The sequence below is a fragment of the Adelges cooleyi genome, unplaced genomic scaffold (assembly GCF_023614345.1).
Source record: "Adelges cooleyi isolate 19-005CV unplaced genomic scaffold, UGA_ACOO_1.1 ACOO_flye_CR_arks_rails_tigmint_CR_PRNA_41, whole genome shotgun sequence".
NCBI classification, from domain to species: Eukaryota; Metazoa; Arthropoda; class Insecta; order Hemiptera; family Adelgidae; genus Adelges; species Adelges cooleyi.
Window position 1 is genome coordinate 598,371 of NW_026096090.1, and position 20,878 is coordinate 619,248.

General features: G+C 28.5%; 3 protein-coding genes across 3 annotated transcripts; 1 reads left to right on the top strand and 2 right to left on the bottom strand.

Annotated features, from left to right (window-relative positions):
* Window positions 1–2,927: 2,927 nt before the first annotated feature.
* On the bottom strand, window positions 2,928–9,349 carry LOC126841699 (succinate dehydrogenase [ubiquinone] flavoprotein subunit, mitochondrial). Its single transcript, XM_050578290.1, has 12 exons — window positions 9,098–9,349; window positions 7,055–7,123; window positions 6,650–6,867; window positions 5,869–5,969; window positions 5,474–5,760; window positions 5,094–5,401; window positions 4,309–4,504; window positions 4,042–4,239; window positions 3,779–3,970; window positions 3,376–3,519; window positions 3,203–3,316; window positions 2,928–3,121 (listed from the first exon to the last, which is right to left on the bottom strand). Exons 1-12 carry the CDS (start codon window positions 9,152–9,154, stop codon window positions 3,035–3,037), a joined length of 1,971 nt encoding a protein of 656 aa, XP_050434247.1. The 5' UTR covers window positions 9,155–9,349; the 3' UTR covers window positions 2,928–3,034.
* A 181-nt stretch (window positions 9,350–9,530) lies between these two features.
* Window positions 9,531–10,504, top strand: LOC126841700 (cytochrome c-like). The gene is made up of 4 exons (XM_050578291.1): window positions 9,531–9,630; window positions 9,823–9,876; window positions 9,963–10,104; window positions 10,302–10,504. Exons 2-4 carry the CDS (start codon window positions 9,850–9,852, stop codon window positions 10,445–10,447), a joined length of 315 nt encoding a protein of 104 aa, XP_050434248.1. The 5' UTR covers window positions 9,531–9,630; window positions 9,823–9,849; the 3' UTR covers window positions 10,448–10,504.
* A 2,381-nt stretch (window positions 10,505–12,885) lies between these two features.
* LOC126842005 (DNA-directed RNA polymerase I subunit RPA2) lies at window positions 12,886–20,333 on the bottom strand. The gene is made up of 22 exons (XM_050578851.1): window positions 20,126–20,333; window positions 19,900–20,037; window positions 19,127–19,321; window positions 18,808–19,047; window positions 18,562–18,734; window positions 18,350–18,499; window positions 18,121–18,283; window positions 17,854–18,052; window positions 17,070–17,272; window positions 16,735–16,947; window positions 16,458–16,661; window positions 16,286–16,393; window positions 15,430–15,606; window positions 15,258–15,356; window positions 15,081–15,193; window positions 14,861–15,005; window positions 14,642–14,798; window positions 14,443–14,568; window positions 14,160–14,287; window positions 13,911–14,075; window positions 13,443–13,636; window positions 12,886–13,375 (listed from the first exon to the last, which is right to left on the bottom strand). The coding sequence occupies exons 1-22, from the start codon at window positions 20,198–20,200 to the stop codon at window positions 13,369–13,371; spliced, it is 3,372 nt and encodes a 1,123-aa protein (XP_050434808.1). The 5' UTR covers window positions 20,201–20,333; the 3' UTR covers window positions 12,886–13,368.
* Window positions 20,334–20,878: the final 545 nt, after the last annotated feature.

A 20,878-nucleotide genomic window follows, 5' to 3' on the forward strand; every position in this document is an offset into this window, starting at 1 on the left:
TTAATACATATTAGACATAGGAATTCTTAGGATTATTAATTTTAGGCTCTAACCGACTTTTACTTGATATTCTTCAAGTAAAAACTCATGCAAAATTAATAGCATTAACACATACAATAGGTACAAAAACACATAATATTCTATAGACTTCAATCAAGCCTTAGTAAATATGCTAGTAAACATGTTTATAATTCACAGGTTGGGTAGCTTAGTTATAGTCTTAAATTGAAATGTATAGTCTAGAGAATAAACCAAGGCAATTTGTATTTAGATAACAAATAATTGCAAGTAAGCAGTACTTTGAAATATTTATTTGTTTAGGGCAACAAATAGGCTTCATTTTGAAGTAATTTATTATTTAAAACTTCCAAGAAATACTATATTTAAGTATATTTTTATTTGATATTTCATAATATGGATAAATCAACTAATTTTTGTTTTATTAAAATTCTTGTTTTTTATAACCATAACATTAATTTTATTATTTCAATTCAAATATTTCTTTAAATTTAACTAATTAATTAAATAAAAAGTTATTTGAGTTAGAAAAATTAAATTTTACTTAAATCATTCTTTTATTTCAACGATTCTTTCCATTTCTATTAGGATACTAATAATTATTTAAATAAAATATAAAATGTATTTAAAATTAATAATTGGATATTTGTTTAAATACAAATAAAATTGTGTTCATTATTTAAATTTTGAATTAAATACATTTTCATTTTTAATAAATAGGATAGATTAAATATGAATATGATTTCAGGCCGACTTTGTTTTCAAGTTGTAATAATAAATAAATAGTTAAAACTTATAGGATTTTCCATTCCAGTTTTTTAGGAAGCAGACTAGCTTATTACACGATTAAATTACCAACAATTAGATAAAACTAATTGTGTTTAATTATCAAATTAATTATTGTACATTATGAGATCCACCAATCGCTTAAAGTTCACTTTAGATCATGAGCAAAACACTTGCATTGGTCATTACTCATTACACTACTGTTGTTAGTATGTTACATGTTTCAACATCTAACAAATCAAATATTTAAAACTTTTGTACAAAAAACGTCTAAATAAACAATAAGAGATATTTCGTGTTGTCGCAACAAATACATTTTTTCAATGTTAATGCTTCCATTAGTATCATTTTAACACGATCAAAAAGGCTTTGGAGCACTGACTGGAAGCAAGTTGATTGCTATATCGTATTTTCTTTAGTTTTAAATCATTTTAAAAATGTCAATTTGCATTAATGCAAAAACACAATAATGAGCACAAGTTAAGACATTAATACGAACGCACATTTTATGTATTTTATTTTGATCAAATTATTCATCAGTGTAATACGTAAGAGACCGGAGATCTGTCTTGTCAAAATCATGTATCTATAATAGATAATGCATGATGTTATAAGTTAGGATAGACGAAGACGGGCAATCAAAATTACAATATTATGATACAGTATAGTCACCCCCAAAATCAATTATTTTTGGGTAGGTTCAAGACCAGATTTAATAAGTTTTGTGCCCTGGAACAAATCAATAAGAATATACCACATTTATGTATAGGGTATTCACGCCAAACCTCCATTTTTGATTCTTCAGAATCTGTAATTTCTAAAAATTATTTTACACTAGTGTATGCACAGTAGTCCATTAAATAAGGTTTCCTTGATTTTTGTATTCTTCATCATCTCAAACAGCTTTTAGAGATATTCATTTTTTATAAAACTTTTCCAGTGCCTTGTAACTTATTAAAAAAATAAGTAATTAATAACAGTGTTCAAAATGTAATATGTACTAGGTTTTTTGATTTAAGATTAAATTATGTCTTCTCAATGTATAATATATAGAAATCAATTTTCACCAAAATTTTTGTAAATGGTTGTGAGCTAAACATTTTCTCATTGATTTAATTATTTTAGTTTAAAATAATTAAAATTTGAATGTTAGAAAATTTAATATTTTTGCAAATAGCATAAATATTTTAAAAAGAAAAATGTTGAAAATATCACTTTTTAAACTACCAGCAATAAAAAAACCCTTTAGCATAAAAGTACTTTCAAAATTATAAAAAAAAAATTTATACCTTGGGAAGGGTTTGAGATAAAAATTGTAAAAAAAACTTTGCATCGAAGCTAAAAACACAAACCATGTTTCTATTACAAGAATTATATTTTTGTGGAAAAAAGACCGTAACATAAAATTTTAAATACTCAAAATATTCTGAAAATTAAAAAATAATTTTGAACATTTACAATTGTTAATTTGTGCAATTTTTTTTTTAAATACAAATGTTTATTTTCAACTTCATTTATGTAACATCAGTCAATTTATTACATGTATTACAATACCATTTTACAGTGTTTTATATATAAAACTATTTTGCCAGGCACGTAGTCAGGATTTTTATTGAATAGGGGGAGGAGGAAACATTATTTTTGTTAATTTAAGGTCTTTTAACGGGTACCCTAATGAGTAATTAAAAAATATGCTGGTGTTTAATTTCGACGGACCGTTTACACCACTGGATACGTGCCTGCTTTTGACAGGTAAACTGAAATCTAAATGCATAAAAATATATAACATATCTGCATTCAGTTCAATTTTGTTTCGAGACCAAAAAGCTAACTATTAAAATTATATATGTAATAATAAATAAATATTTAATGGCAACTATAGCAAGCAAATAATTATAAGTTCAATGTATAATTTCTTTTTCAATTATTATTTTGTCACGTATACAAAACAAATAATTATTTACAAGCTCAAATAATACAACAATAACAATGAATTAAGTAATGATTTTTCATTATGAACTACTAATACTTGCTTCTCATTTTTCTCTCATAAAAGACATTTATTAAAATGAACTAACAATGGTGACTTGTCAATGAATAATCAAATACTTGACTTCACCATCTTCTTAATTTGTTTTTTTTTTTAATAAATGTCTGTTATTTTGAGCTGTTTTTTTTTTATTGATGTAAATAGACTAGACGTATGAGCTTTAGTCGAATAATTTTGCACTTAATAGGATCGGATCATAGGGGGTACTGTTTGTACTTCTTTGTCGTCTAATGTATGATCAATTACCGGTCTGTAGGTCAATGTGATCTAGAATAAATAATCAAAGCATATTAAATTGCATTTTATTTTTAATTATTCCCTATGTAATTCAAATTATACTAGACTAACCTTTCCAGAATCTGGGTTGATATGTGCTAACGTATGCTTTCTCCAATGGTCTTCCATTTTTACTTTGGTTTGACCATCTAATGGTTTTTTATAGTCATACTCGTCAACGCGGTCCTAATAAAATAATTATCGTTAAAAAGTTAGTAGGGGTTTGAATAAAATAACTGAAATACTTTGAAATCGTCTCTTGCATGTGCGCCTCTAGATTCTTTTCGTGCAGCAGCAGATACTATTGTTTGTTGGGCTGTAATCATTAAATTTTGCAGCTCTAAAGATTCTACTAGATCAGAATTCCAGACCATGGTTTTATCATTTATCTAAAACAACAACAATCAATTACTTAAATTAGTTTGATAAGTTTCTATTTAAACATAAAAAATTCAGTTGGCAAAAAGAAAACCCAAAATCTTAATTTTAAGACCAGTCACTATTTGGTTTTTACCTAAAAATTTAGGTATTACTGGGTCTATGCTTACCCAAAAAAACTTAACTGTGTTAGGCTTCTTTAAAAAAACTGGGTTATTGTCAACTCTGAATTGTATACATATAATTTAATTTAAAAACAACAACACTAACCTTAATATCCTTGAGCTTTGAATAAATATCTTGCATTTTTACACTGCCTTCATCTAATGTTTTACCAGTTCTAAACACAGCTGCATAAAGTTGCATAGTTTTTTGCATGTCCAAACGTAAATCAGCTGTCGGTATTGTTCCATTCTTAAAACGTAAGTGATCAATATTTGCGATGGATTCTTCTCCGGCATTCTACAAGTTTTTAAAATATATATTTTTTTAAATTTAATTACGTACATAATAAAATATTAAATTATATTTACATCACTTATTTTTGGTATTTTATCACCAGGTTTATTATATTTGGCTATATCTAAAGCACACGATCGTCCAAACACTACCAACTCGAGTAATGAATTTGCACCAAGACGATTAGCACCGTGCACAGAAGTACAAGCGGCTTCACCACAAGCATATAATCCAGGTACCACATTATCTTCATTGTTTTTGGGATTGATGACCTGCTCATTTTCAAATGACATAATTTTGAATTTAACTATTAATAGAACTAACAAATTTAAACTACAAACCTGTCCTCGATAATTGGTTGGAATTCCTCCCATGTTATAATGTACAGTCGGGAGTACAGGAATAGGTTCTTTAGTGACATCTACTCCAGCAAAGATCATAGCCGTTTCAGATATACCCGGTAATCTAGCGTGCAACTGCTCTGCAGGCAAGTGATGCAACTGGAGGTACACATGATCTTTTTCTGGACCACATCCTCTATAAAAATGATTTGGTTAACATAATATTTTAAGTCCCTAAGCATAGTCAAAGACTAGTATAGTTGTAGGGTATACGCTAAATGTACCTACTCCAACTGTTCTACCCGCGGATAAAGTAAACCGTTTTTGTTACGAGTACATGCATATATAGAAAACAAGAGGGTGGGTGCACATCACATGTACACAAGTGTTTAGAAACAATTTGTTCTTGTAGATTATATTGAATTAATATTATTGATAAATTAACCACAAAATTGCTGCTGTTTTACATGATTAATTTTTTTTATATAAAGTAGCAGCCATATTGTGAACAATATCAATTGAAAACAAAATTTGCTGTCGTACATGTGTTTTTTTTAAACCAATTTTATTATTGATTACCATGAAGTATAAGATAACCAAACTTATCAATATATCAGATAATAACCTATGCAAATTAACATGTTTATTTTTTGTAAGAACATAATGATGAAAGAGCTAATTTTGAAAAAAATAAAAGCAACTGTAAATGGCGTTGGTTTTTACTTAATATGGCATTGAACATGAAAGTTTAGTTTTGAGGAATAAATAAATAGATTTGACCATACCTTCCTTCCATGATTTCAATTGTCATAGATCGGGACACAACATCTCTTGACGCTAACTCTTTTGCATTAGGTGCGTATTTTTCCATAAATCTTTCTCCCAGACCATTTATTAAGTAACCACCTTCCCCACGACAACCCTCGGTCATTAGACAACCAGCGCCGTAAATTCCTGTAGGATGGAACTGTACAAATTCCATATCTTGCATAGGAATTCCAGCTCTGGAAGCTAGAGCTTGACCGTCACCGGTACACGTATGGGCGGCTGTACATGAAAAGTATGCTCTGGCATAACCTCCCGTAGCTAAAACCTATAAAATCATAATTTCATGTACATACATTTAATAAGATGTATTTTAGTTTAACCACAATAATTTACTAACAGTGTTCTTAGCTCTAAAACGATGAATAGTGCCGTCTTCCAAACACAGTGCAATAACACCAACACATTGTCCATTGTCCATGATTAGATCCAAAGCAAAATATTCCACAAAATAATTACAGTTAAATTTCAAAGAATATCCATATAGTGTATGCAATAAAGAATGTCCAGTTCTATCAGCTACACAACAAGTCCGATGAGCTTGACCACCCTTTCCAAATTTTAAACTTTGACCTCCAAACGCTCGTTGATATATTTTACCTTCGTCAGTTCTACTGAAAGGCATGCCTTAAAAAAAAAAAATTGAGATCATAATATTATGATCATATAATATTATGATCACATTATACTCAATATGTATGCAAGTTATGCTATTTTTAGAACATTAATATTTACCATAATTTTCTAGTTCAATAACAGCCGCAGGAGCTTCTCTAGTTAAATAATGTATAGCATCTTGATCACCTAACCAGTCTGAACCTTTTACTGTATCAAACCTTTATGCAAAAATAAAAATGATAATTATAGTTATTAATCTAGAAAAAACTTGAGCAACTTATAGTTGTATATAATAAAATAATATTTAAATAAAACCCTTAACCAAAAAAAATTATATACTCTCCGCATTTCGGCAACTATGTCGTCATCTTCAGTGGTAACGACAGACTGTTGTCTGACTGAGTGTCTGTCGTTAGCGCTGTAGATGACAACTTTATTGCCAAAATACGTCGCATATGCGGAGAGTATATAATTTTTTATGGTTTAGGCTTTTAAATAGTACTTTATTATAATTATTAATATTATTACAATAAAATAAAACCTACTTGTTCATGCAACCTAATTTTAACAATAATCTGTTAACTCAATGATTTGAAAGTTTTAATTGAAACAAATAATATACCTCTAAAATGAAGGTTATGGTGGCGATTTTCTAAAAATTCAATTGGTCTTGTATCTTTATATAGGATATATAAATAATCATCTTTAAAAATGAATGATAATAAATAATATTAAGGAATATTATTCCTTAATATTATCAAGCTTAAGAGTGTGCAGTAGTTGTAAGCTACTACAAAGTGTAAAACTATATGTGCTTACTATTAAAATATAAATTTTGATTAAGAATCAACTTTAAACCATTAAAAAAATATATTTAGAATTTAGAATGTATATTTACATATGCCAACGCCAATCATCGTCTTCCATGTTGCCTAAAGCAGCATTTATCCCCCCTTGAGCAGCTACTGTATGAGATCGTGTGGGAAAAAGTTTTGTTATCACTGCGGTTTTGAAACCTTCTTGCACTAAACCAAAGGCAGCACGAAGACCGGCCCCTCCAGCGCCAACGACAACAGCGTCATACTCATGATCAATTACTGAATATGCATTAGATCCCTAAAAAATTTAATTATAATTATAAAATGATCAGTTATGGAATGATAGTTTTTCTTAATGGAGTTGGACCCAATTATAAATTATGTAACTAAATTTTATTATGATTAAGGCTTCAACAAATAAGTTATTAAACAAATTAATTAGTGCCTTTGACTAAAATTTATTATTATTTAATAAAAATACTTACTGATTTGGATGAATAATTTTGAGTTTGATGAAATTTTTTTGAAGAAACAAATGGACGGCTCCAAGTATCCTATAATTATAACGATAAATTAAACTTTATTATTTTTCTTTTAAATTTATAACTTGTCTTAATTGCTTATGGCTGTTGGTGTCTGTATATTAATCTATTTGAAGAAAACATTAACAAGACAAAATAGAAAGGAATGAGAATATAGTATTTCTTTAACACAACAATTAGTTGAAAAAGTAGTCAACTGATAATATGCATATAAAAAAAAAAATAAACATAAAAGTTATAAGATCATAGTTAAAAATTTTAAAAGTATGATATATCTTTAGATATTTATTTTGTATACACCAATACAATTCAACAAAATAATTCCTTTTAACACCTAATTATCCACCAGAATACCTTAGGTAGGATTTAACTATTTACTGTTAATCATTTAAATAACATAATTACTTATATCATACATTTAAAATGATGTAACAAATATGATATATATTTTGACACATTTTTTAATTAAAATATTTCTTATCTTTAAAACAACAGTACAAAGACTAAGGGTCGTTCACATTGAATTGGCTAGAAATACATGTTTCAGCGAATAAAGTTACAACACTATTTCTGAGTGGTCATGAGGCACAACATTTTGCTCAATAATGGCATAAATTTATTAAATATCAAAAATTTATTAAGAAATAAATATTTTCATTCAAACTCACCCAACATCATTAAAAATACCTTTTTTAAATTACCAAAATATTCTTTGACACTCTAAAAAAGTAATACACAGGTAGCATGATAGATCATGGACAGCTTGATTACTAATAGCCTAATGAAGATTGGGGAAAAAATATTTTAACTCTCTATTCAAATAGATTCAAGGAACAAATTGACTTTACCACCCCAGACCCGAATTTCAATTTTTTTTTTAATCAATTTGTTTTTCAATGCTGCAAAAAAAATTGCGGAAACGCTTAGTTTTGAAGTTACAACTACTTAAACTTAGAGAATTAACGTTGAGCGAGACGACCGTGGCACGGTGGACACAGGCTCTGTAAGCCGTGTCACATGCGCGGCACAAAAAAAAAGGACTACAAAGGGCAGAGGCCTAGTCGCGTCGGCAGCTATTGAGTTAGAGAAGTCCGTCTAATTATGACTGGATTCGTAATTAGTGTAAAAACACTATTATATGGAAAATAAAAAAATCCCACGAACTACTGTATTCTTTAATCGCGATTCACGTCGTTGACTGCTGCATGATGACGTGGACGGTACGAGCGTCTCGGGCAACAATAATTCTCTAAGTTCAAGTAGCTGTAACTTAAAAACTTTTTTTTTAACACCATTGTTTTGAGCATTGAAAAAAAATCTATATTTGGGTCTGGGGTGAACAAACTGATTTAAACCAGGTTCAATAATTAAGTTTTCATAAAAGAAATGAATACAAGTCACCAGTTCATATTTTAATATTTATATTTACAAATAACAAAGAATTATTTTATTTCGGCTTTGAAATATTTTTTTTGTTAAAGAGCTGTTACCTAGGTATGATAATTTAAACCTTAACAATTTTTTTAGTAAATTTACTATTAATGCAACTATGTATACATATTAGTAAACTTTATTTTTATAGTAAATAACATAATTACAATATTATAGGAAAATAATGATCCATATAACTGTTATATACATTATGCACAAGCAATTCTATAAAATAAGCCTGCACATTAAGGAAAGACTATGAAAGTTCATTACGTAATAAGTAATAGATAATTACCTTAAATGGGTAAATAGGTTGATTAAAAATATAGAAATATCAGAAATAAGACTAAACCATTTTTTTTTTCACAGTAACAAATTAAAAAAATTAGCTATTTCATTTTCAATTACGTTACTAATTAATTGATTTCTGCAATATAATCATTCAGTACAACACATTCATAGTACAATGTAAATCGTTTTTTCATTATTATATCATATTGTGCAATACATTTTAATGCACATTGGTTTTTCGAATTTTAAAATAAGAATACTCACAAGTTTTGAGTAAGTACTTCGTGAAATGGGTTTTACAATGTTTAATATGCCAGCCATATTTTTTGTATAGGTTAATTATTAAGCACAGCTCGATTACATATGCAACGTTCTACTTTAAATAATTGTAAAAAATAACTACAGAAGTCAAACGTTAGATACTGCAGTACTGGAATAGCAATTATATTTTAATTTATTTTCTAATCAGCTGAAAAACAACAGTTGTAGAACGGGCGCGGGGCGACTAGCGAGGCGAGTACCGTCTACCAAGTGTCAAGTAGTGCTGTAGGTTCCAAAGACTCGTTTAACCAGTCAGGTTGGACACGACCACGGTTGGTTTCGTGGAGTGTATAAACTCAGTAACCTCATTTTATTGATTATGGATGACGACATAATTTGTGACCTTTCTATCCCTACCTAAATCGTTGCACTGAATTATTCGCGGTCGCCCACAGTGGTTTTTGCAGTAAAACGTTATAGTTCTTTCACTGCCAAGCTCCCGGAACAGGAACACCCTGAAATCGTCATTTTCACCGGTAAATTAAATTTTTGGTTACTAATTTATTATAAAATATTTGTTACTCTCTCTATTTTAAGTTATTTGTATTTTCAATGCTATTTCATAGTTGAAAACGATCTTTCTGTCGTTTTTTTTTTTAAGTCATATTGTGCAATTGGATATTTTGTACTGTGCATTACTTAAGTTGCACGTTTTTTTTTAATTTCAGCTATTCTTACCAAAACTCAACTGAAAAATGGGCGATGCGGACAAAGGAGCAGCAGTAAGTATTGATATTTAATTAGGTTAATTAAATTAAATTACTATAAATCATTTTTTAATGTTTTTTTTTTTTTTTTAAATTATTAGGTTTTTAAAACCAAGTGTTCTCAATGTCATACAGTCGAAGCTGGTGGCAAACACAAGGTAGGACCTAACTTACATGGTCTATTCGGTCGTAAAACTGGTCAAGCTGCCGGATTCACCTACACCGATGCTAACAAACAAAAAGGTATGCGTTTTTAATTTTTACTGTTAAGGATTCAAGTAAATTCCTCTTGCACCATATTGCCCAATTTTTTTGGTATTGGATACCCTTGTACTTAACCTCTATACTTTACAATTTTATTGCTATCCTCTACTCCCCATTTTTTTACCATTCTACATTTGTTGTTATTACAATAAATATTAATACTATTTGTTATTTAGGAATTACATGGAATGAGCAAACGCTATTTGAATATCTAGAAAACCCAAAGAAATATATTCCTGGAACCAAAATGGTATTTGCTGGTATTAAGAAAGTAGAAGAAAGGAATAATGTCATTGCCTATTTGAAAAAAGCCACCGCGTAATACCAGTATTATATGGAAAATGCAGACTAAATGTAATAGATAAATTTATCAGCAAAACCAACTTGTTATTTTTTTTTTTTTGTGATTGTATCTTTACCTTATTGTACACGTACAATTTCTAAATTAACTTGTTACCTGTTTAATTTATTTGTTGTACAGTGCTTAAGTAGATTAAATTGAATGTTTTAGAGTTATAACATTTGAAATTATATTGAAGGTCAACTAGAAATATAAGTAATTGTACCAAATTATTTCTAAGTAACATAACTGATATGGATTGACATTGATCTTATCTATTATAGTTTCATTAAAAACGATCTAAAAGTAAAAAATGATAATTATTTAAAATATATCCAAAAACTATAATTGCTTGTAACTTTTATTTGGCATTGATAATAGGTCAGTGGTATTTTATTTAAGGAACTAGGTCAAACTCTTGGCAACCCATTCTACCAATCATGTCATTGATAGGCAGTTATTTTACAATTTTTTATAACTGTTTTACACTTTATACGTCTTGTTAAATAAGATTAATATTCGACTACAAATTTACTTGAAGCAATGTCTCAATGTGGGTGTATTTATGTGTTTATCATATTAGTATCAAACAAATTTCATTCCTGAATTAGCTCAATTCACTATTAAAATTGGTAATAAGTAAATTTCATTTTAAATATTACATGTTATTATAATTAAAACAAGTGCACATGTGTATGAATTTTTAAGTTGTTAAGGGAAATGTATGAAAGTTACGCCCTATCCTAATAACATGTATCAACTTCTGTGACCTCTGACACCAAATTATGAATCTCTTGGCTTCTTGCAATACATAAAAATTGTTGATAAATATGCATAAAACCGTTGGCGTAAAATATTTTGTCAAAACAATTTCATTCTGAAGAAATTTGTAGTGAAGGCTGTTAACAATACTTCATATTCTGCACTCTGCGGGGCTTAAGTAGAATAACGCCTTAAAGAAAATAAAAAACTGAAATTAGCCAAATTGAAAGTTGAAACCGTAAAGTCTGCAAATAGTTCCGTCAAAATATTGGTTCGACTCGTAGTTGAAGTATACAGGTTATTGCACTGTGCACATCGTCTCCAACTTGTGATCTTCAGAAATAATGACAGCGCAACGAGATATCAATTTTACTATATATTACCAAGGTTATTAGATATTATTTTATCTATTATCTAATAACCTTAATATACTACTAAATTAGATTCTACTTGATTTTGATTGGCCGCCCGTTACGCTGACATAATTGTTTTTATCATCGAATATTTGATAAAGAAGAATATATATGCAAGGGTTAATCATATTTAATAACCTTGTCGATACCTTTAAGCACACAACTCACAAGTGCTATGTCCATACAATATAACGTGGACATAGCACTTGTGTGCTTAAAGGTATCGTTGTATATTATTTCAATCATGGTTTAAATGCTTCAACTTTCAAGCACATGAACACAAAATAAAATTCAGTGGTTTTAAGACAACCTAACAGATATATATATAATGAACTAGATTGCTGACTAGTAGTAAGAATTGAAGTCGACAGTCGGCCATTTTTGTGTGATAAGGTTCTAATTCCCATAAAGGTGGTAAAGTGGCAACTTCAATTTTCTCTATTGGCGGCATGTACAGTTAGCAATATATATCTGGGGACAACCTTCATTTTACAGCCATTAGAAAAAAAATTAACTCGTTTGGGAAATCGATTAATATTTTTTTATTATTTTTGTTTATTACACATAATAGACATCCATTTTCTCTACTTCTAGATGTACCTATTAATTTTAGATAATAACTTCACTAGTTATTTTCAAAATAGATCAATTTTGTCATTATTTGATTATTTTACTAATATAATATGAAATAGACCTTAGGATTATAATTATACAACATAATTACTCAATGAAACATATAATCACATATATTCTATGTGTATTATAAATGATTTATCTTAATGAATTTAAATTATGAAGTCTTATAATATACTTTATAGCAGGTTAAACCACTTAATATACCAAATAGCCGACAAGAAAACAATATTCATTTTTTACTATAGATGTAGGGCGTAAATAATATTAATTTTACAACCCTTGTTTAAATAGAATAATTATAAAAGTATATATTATATAAAAAGTTATTATTTGATCTACTCAAAACAATGTTACAAATGTACATTTAACAACATAGAAGTAAAACTGTAATTTACATTTGTTTGAACTTAAGTTCATTAATATTATAAATAAGTTAATTATTTAAAAAAATACATTTATTTGCTAAACAGTATTCAGTTATATTATATTTGAATACATAATATTTTATATCATAGTTTGATGAAAAATAACATAAATTTGGAATTATATACTTATAATAGGTGGTTTCAGCTTCAATGCAATGGAATTTTTTTTTGTTAAATATTTATATATATATATATATATATATATATATATATAACAATAATTTTAGCATCAATAGGACAAGCTAAAATTAAAAGTATGTACAGTACAATAGCATCAGCAAACAACTGCCCAAGATGTGAAGCAATTATAACCTTCAATTTTTGTTAACAATAAAATATATGTCCCTTTTATAATTTATTTGCGAAATGGCAATTTTTATTCTTTTGAAAAACAAATAATCTTCCCTCAAACTCAAAATAATTATATATTTAAAAATTGGTTTTTCTCACCAGACATTTCTAACTATACACTGAAATTAACTCATACAAGAAGGTTCTAAAAATGGGGTATTGTATGAAAGAAAATGGAGTTAGCCCATGATGAAGCGAAATTTAGGTTAATTATTGTTCTTCTATGATGTCCATAATCCACAACATCAACTTCAGTTTCATCTTGTGTTATAAAATTATTGTACACAATAGTATAGTTTGTGACTCCGCAAAGTATTCAACAACTTGAACAAACATTTAATTACGATTTAACAAAATTAATGAATTGTTTTATTTAAACATACAAGTTACATTTGAATTTTAAACTGTAATTTAATATTTATGGCTGCAAGTTCAGAGCATAAATATCTGAACACATTTGGAATGCCAATTTCTTGAATTTGGTTAGAGTCACAGGTTCTACACATGGCCGTTTTACTTGTATAGTTCTCTTCGATGTGTATCATAGATGTCAAAACTGAATAACACTTCATGCACAACAGTGCCTATATTAAATTAATATAAACAAAACATATTAATATTGAGTACAAAATAAAAATACAACTAATACTCTAAATATTTTTTTAAATTTTGTTTAAACTTTCCATTAGAACTCTAAATACTCATATATTTCAAGTAATACTAAAGTATGCATTATTATTACTTTAAATAAAATAACAGGTACCCAAGTAATATCTGAAATTAACTGGTTAAAATCAATAGCTCTACTTTCCATTGTGAATGAAAAAAAAATTACTTAATAAATGTTTAAATACTGACTGTTGATTTATCTGAACAATCCATAAAACGATCTTGCAATAAAAATGGTGTTCCGTGCGAGATTAATGCATCCCTTTCCATTTCACCAACTCTACCACCACCACCTCTTTTTCGACCTTTAACAGGTTGTTTTGTTACTGCATCAACAGGACCTGTGCTACGTACCTATTATTATATATATGATAAATATTATAATTTTTACAGTGCACGTTTATTATTATAGTCAATATTATATTTATTTTAATATACCTGCCATTTGTCTGATACCATATGTCTTAACCTTTGATAATGAACAACTCCAAAGAATATGGCAGCTTTCATTTCTCGGCCGTCTACACCACTATACATTTTTTCTGTTCCAAAATAGTTATAACCACCTAAACATTTTTTTAAAAATAATAAATAAACCGTACTTGGGAGTTTTATTGTAATAAAAAATGTATAACAATATAGCAATCAGACTGAAATGGGCCAATTTAACCAAGGTATAAAACAATATTAGTACAAAAAGTAAAATTTTAAATGTAGATACCGGCTTGTAAAAGTTGTCCAAAGTAATCAATCGCTGTATTTTCCTCATTATACTTAAATGCAGTGGCGTCGTGTACCAAGCCATGTACAGATGCAGATTTACCTGCCATACATTCTATCATCATGGCTAGATAGAACAATATTTCAATAAATTAAGTAATAATAAAACATGAAATTATTTCTTTAGAAAAAATGTTTACCGATTGTCATTCTTGAAGGAAATCCATGAGGATTGAACACAATATCAGGAACCATTCCACTTTCTGTAAATGGTAAATCTTCCGACGGCCATCCTTTACTAAATATACCTTTTTGTCCTGCTCGACTAGCGAATTTATCTCCAACTGAAGGATTTCTCTAAAAACATAATAAATTGTAATTAAAAAAAAAAAATGTAAATAAATTATATTTACACTAACCTGAACCCTTATGGTAATTGTAGCTTTATTTGGTATTTTCCGACCAGTTGTGAAATCACCACACAGACGAACTGAGTCAACAATAACGTCTTCGTTACTTGTATATTTAGCAACCATAAATCCTTGTGTTTGTTCATTAAAATAACTTTTAAAACAATTGAAGTTCAAAATGTAAACAAGATGATTAAATCTGTTTTTAATAATTTATTTTTACTATTACCTGTAATATGGTGTTCCTTTTTTTAATATTAAACCAACATGAGGAAGACCATCTTCGCCCAAAAATTCCGTAAGCTCTTGCTTGTGTGGATCAAGCATGAAATAAGTATCGGGCTATAAAAAAAGGAATTGAATAAAATGTTTATCATTTGAGATCTAAATAATATTAAATTTTTACCGGCGTTTCAATTAAATCAGTTTTAAATATAGAACCATGGGCGAAACCACGATCTAATGCCATTTTATTTATTATCATTGCGTCTTCCATATCGAAACCCTTAAATTAAAAAGATAAAATGTCACAAATATATTCATTTATAAATATACACACATTTAAGAATTCAATTTACAGTATATGATATCACAGCTATTACAGCGTTTGTGCCCATTGCAAAGTCGTCCATCGACAATTCATCATAATGTACAGGTCTAAACAATGGCGATGCTGGCGTTTGTATTCTGTACAATTTAGTTTCCGATTGCAGATGCCAGTTGTGACAAGCAGTACCCATAGTTTGTTTACCCATCTGAATGCATGTTAAAACAATTATATTAGTATTTAGTAGTTAAACTAGATTACAGTAATTATTGCAGTGCAGAAAACAAGTAGAATATTTAGCAACTTGACAGGGAATTGAACACAAGTCTACCATTAGCGGGGTGGTCTACCATAATGCCGTCTGACGCCAATGCCTTACCTATACTTCCCCATCATATTGACTATACTAGTCGTTTATTGTTATTAAGAAAAAAGCTAATACAACGGTGTCAGGACATATTAGAGCCTAGCAATGGGGTCAGAGAGGCCTAAAATTTTCAGATTTATTATAACAAAGTAAAATGTTTCGTTGCAAAACTGTAGATGACAAAAACTAATAAATAGTTTTGTAGACAATAAATGTGTATATAATCATGTATTTTGTTAGTTTTTGTGTTTCTCAATAATGGTGGGACTACAAATTTTAACTTTTCTCACAGTAACAAATGTATAATGCTATATAATTACCAATAAGAATTAAAAAGATATCCAAACACAAATATAAATTTAAAAAAAATAAAGTCTGTTGTGACTACTGTTGAAAAGTGTATAACTTTTTGTAATGAACGGTGTAATATTATATTATTACTTAACACATAATTGTAAAACCAATAGCTTCTCCGCTGCGCAACAAAGCTACAATGAATAATTATTACTTCATAAGTTACCTGACACTGATACATGTTACGTGGACTTTGGTTATAGTCTGGTAGAGGAATAAGACATGCCAAGTGGCTCAGAAAATCGGTTTTTGTTATTTCTCTATGAGTTGTAATCTAAATTTAAAAAATAATATATTTAAAGTACAATATGTTTTTACTATTGTGAAAGTATACTAACATTAGGCCTAATTTCATCAATAGATATGCTTATATCCAGATAAACTTGCTCAAAAGTACCTATGAGTTCTACTTGTTCCAGCTCTAAATTGTAAACTGGTCTCATCATTCTGGCATTTCCGGTAAACAAAAATAAACCGGGAAACTGGCCTAATAGATTTTTACCACTCTTTTGTAGCCACACAATCTCAGTGGTATTAGGTATCTAAAAATTACATTTATAACTTAAAGATATAATTATTATTTCTTTTATTATACCTATAAAGTCTACTGTTTACCTGTTTTCCTTGTACTTTAAGCATTCTTAATTTCTTTACAAACCAACTTATTAAACTTTCAGGTATGTAGCCAATTATTCGACCATCAAGAATTACAGTATACATGTACTCAATACTAACATCTTGAGGTTTATATGATGCATCACACATACCGATAGACATTAATACCTTAGGCATATCACGTAATAATTTCCTATTGACTGATTTTGTTACCTATAATTTATATATAATTTTAAAAAACAAATAAATCATTAAATCACAACTATACTAGCCGATAAACATGTTTTTCTCATACTAACAATTATAAGTTATTAATTAACAACGACATTACAAACCATGCAAGATTTAGTTAAATGGTTTAGTAGCCCACATGGAGTTCCATCAGGGGTGTGTACTGGGCATATAAAACCCCAAGCATCCGGCAAAAGTCTTCGGGGTTCAGTTGTTCGCATTGTTTCAAATATAGCACCTCTATGTACTGCACGAAAATGAGCCATATAACGCATTCTACTGATATTTTCTACTAGTATAGTCAGTCCTAAAAGTATAAAACACAAACATTTTAAATAATGAAATTAAAACTTATAATCATATCAGAAAAAAAATTAAAGTTTTAAGTTTAAACTTTAAAATATGCATGCAGATTATACACGTTTTTCTAAATAAAACCATTTTTGTCAGTTGTATATAACTTTTAAGCTTTGTACCATTGCTTCATTAAGAATTTTGCTTCAAACGTTGTGAAGCACTCAATTTTTGATAAAAAAAGTCAAGCAAACTTATACCAGATTTTGACGAGAAAAAATAAAAAATGTTTAAATACAAATTGAGTGCCAAAAATGATTTTAAAAAAATACAATTTTTCGACTACACTCTTGCAGTTTTTTGAACTATTTTGTAATACATTTAAAGCAGATTGATCAAATACCTTTTGTGTAAGCATTAATAAATAATCATAATTTTTAAGTAAACCTAATGAGTACATATTTTTTAGTAGTTTTTGTACTCATTAAGAAAAAAAAGAAATATTTGAAAATATTGACTTTATAAAGCAGCTTTCCCAATTATCCCTCCAAAAAAAAAATTTAGAATTAATTATTATAATTATAATTTGATTACCTTTATCTTGCTGCATTCCTAAACCTGATGGACTTTGTAGGTTGCCCGTGGAAAAAAAATTATTTAACGAATGTTCAATAAAATCACAGCGTTTCAACGCAGACATTATATCACCAACAACTGGTGGTCCACCTTGGTCATACTTCAACATATTACTTTTGATTAATCCCATCCAAGACTGTAATTTTTCTTTAACAATCTATCAAAAATTTCAAATTTATAAATTAATGTTTGTGATCCTTATATTTATATTATATAATTTTTTACTTTTAGATAAAGATGACCTCCGAGCATTAGTTCCTGCATCATAACCGCATCGGCCCCTTCCAATGAACATTTATTTTGAGCAATAGAAAATAATTTTTGTAACATAAAAACCAATAGTTTGAATTTATCATAATCAGTATGCAAATGTATTAAAACATAACTCCTAAAATAAAAGAATGCATGGATAATATTTTATAGGTTTTATGGAAATCATTTAAAAATATTCAACCTCATCAAATGATCACACACTTCTTTATTGGTTTTCCATTCTGGTAATTCATAAAATTTTGGGCGGAACATAGTACCTATATATTCTTTTGCATCTTCTTGGCTATGTATGTTGCTCTCGTGCAAAGACCTCATCATTTCCATTACAGACCTAAAAAACAATACTTATTTTAAACAATGTGCTAAGAAACAACAATCATTTAACCTATTTACCCTTTAAAATAGAGATCATCTTCGTGTCCTTTAATAATGTGGCGAAAAATATTTTCATCTGAATTGTTCGTAAGACATTTTAAAATTAAAAACACGGGTGCATAAAATATTTTCTTTTTAATTGGAATCATTAATTTAGCTGTGCCATCAGTTAAATAATGCAACGTATTAGTCTAAAATGTAAAAATAAAAATGAGAGGCAATTTTTTGCACAAAACTAAAATAGTATTAGTAAAGAAGTCTTACAACAGTAGTTAAATCATCTTTAACGGATCTGATCATAATTCCTAAATCAGAAAATGACTGATCTCGATTTTTCCAAGTATTTCTTTTTACAGCCGTTGGAAAATTTCTTCTAGTTCCTAACAATAGACGTATTAAACGTTCTTTACCTTTGACTACAAAATAACCACCCCATTCGTCTTGATGTTCCCCATTTTGTATTAATTGTTCTGGAGACATACCGGATAAATGACATAGTTTTGACTACAAATAAAAAGGTTATCATAAAAAAGTTTTTTCTATAACATAAACAATTATTTTTGAATAAAAAAAAAATTGTAACCTTTAACATAATGGGTACTTGACCAATGTCACGGGTAATCAGCATTTGCTCTTCTCCATTTATTGACCATCGTAGTTTCACTACTAATTTTCCAGAATAAGTACTATGACGTTGACGGCATTCTAGAGGGTATATATTTGCCGATTTAACACCTAATGATCCTGATGGTACTTGAGGTGGATGTATAATAGCTTCCTATTAATTGAAGAAGGAATAATAATTCCGTTTAACAATTTGTATTCAAGAGAAATTAGTAAAACAATAACTAATAGTAAACATATAACAAACTATTCAAGTTCAGCAAATGGAATTAAAATAAAATTTTTAAAATAATTTAAATCATAAGCCTGTTTACACACAACCAGATTGAAGAAAACATTGTTATTGAATCAACCAAAGATTTACCCATTTAATCATAAATTAATATATAATAGATTTTTAAAGTTAATATAAAAAGCTTGACTAAAATACTCTATATCATGTATTATATTTAATAAAAATAAAAAAAAGCATCCAACAGCAAATTCAGTTTGAAGAAATCTGAGATATATAATTGATTCTGTACAAATCTATATTTTACATTTTGTAAAAAGTTAATACTTAGTAATTTTTAATTTGAAACTAATGAAGTTAACTAAATGTTTGGTTTTACACAGTATTTTCAGTTTTAAAAGCAGCATGCTTGTACAGAAGAAGAAGCGAGTCCAGAAGTAAATATGTTTACCATACATAGTCCTTAATTATTTTATGCTGAAATTTTAAAAATGATTTACCAATAATGTAAGCTTAATTCGATAACTTCCTTTCGTATTAAATTCAACTGGCAATAAGTCATTAACAGCCAAGTTCAGTCCTTCGTCTAACATATAATTAAATGAGTCAATATGTGGATTGCCCAAACTTTGTAAAATCTAAGTGGAAAATAAACTAAGTAAGTAAAAATATACACTTGATATATTTTTTTTAATAAATAGTATAATATTACTATACTATACTTACTTGGTTTTGAAATTCTGGAGGTTTACCATAATCGGAGCAAGTTAAATGTTTAAGTGTTGGCTCGTACATTGTCATTTTTTTTTCCTTTTTAAATTATCCGAAAGTGACGAAACAGCCAGGTGACAGGATCGGCTTAGTTTAAATGTTCGATTCAAATAATAAATAATAAAAACCACGTGCACTTCGACATTTAAAAAACGATTGATAAAATGCATTAACTGATAACAGTCAATCCTTATCAAACTACAGAATTCTGTGGTTTTTACTAAATAGTAAATACTAATACTTTCTATTTTTTCAACTATGTTTCACTTTTCAGTATTCTACAGAATATCAATCTTTATAGAAATGCAGGTCTATAACATTCTAGGTACTACAACTAACAACTTAATAACTACCGTGCAATTAGTGATATATAGCTATAATAAATGACGGTCTTTATTAGCCCATGTTCATAACATAAAACTTAAAATTTTTGTTAGGTGCTCCTACCGAGTACTAACCAGTAACCTACTGGTACACATTATTATTTTACCATCATAAAAAAATATTAGATGATTATAGTGAAGCCGGAGTCACACTGCCGCGCAAAACGTTAGCGAACATGTCCGCTAAAATGTTTGGTAGGTACTCTATGGGAAACATCAAACAACAATGAAATGTTGTGGAAAAGTACACAAAAACCCATGTAATTGACGAACGTTTTACGCAGCTCTGTAGACCGGGCTTAAGATTTTACAAAAATAATTGTAA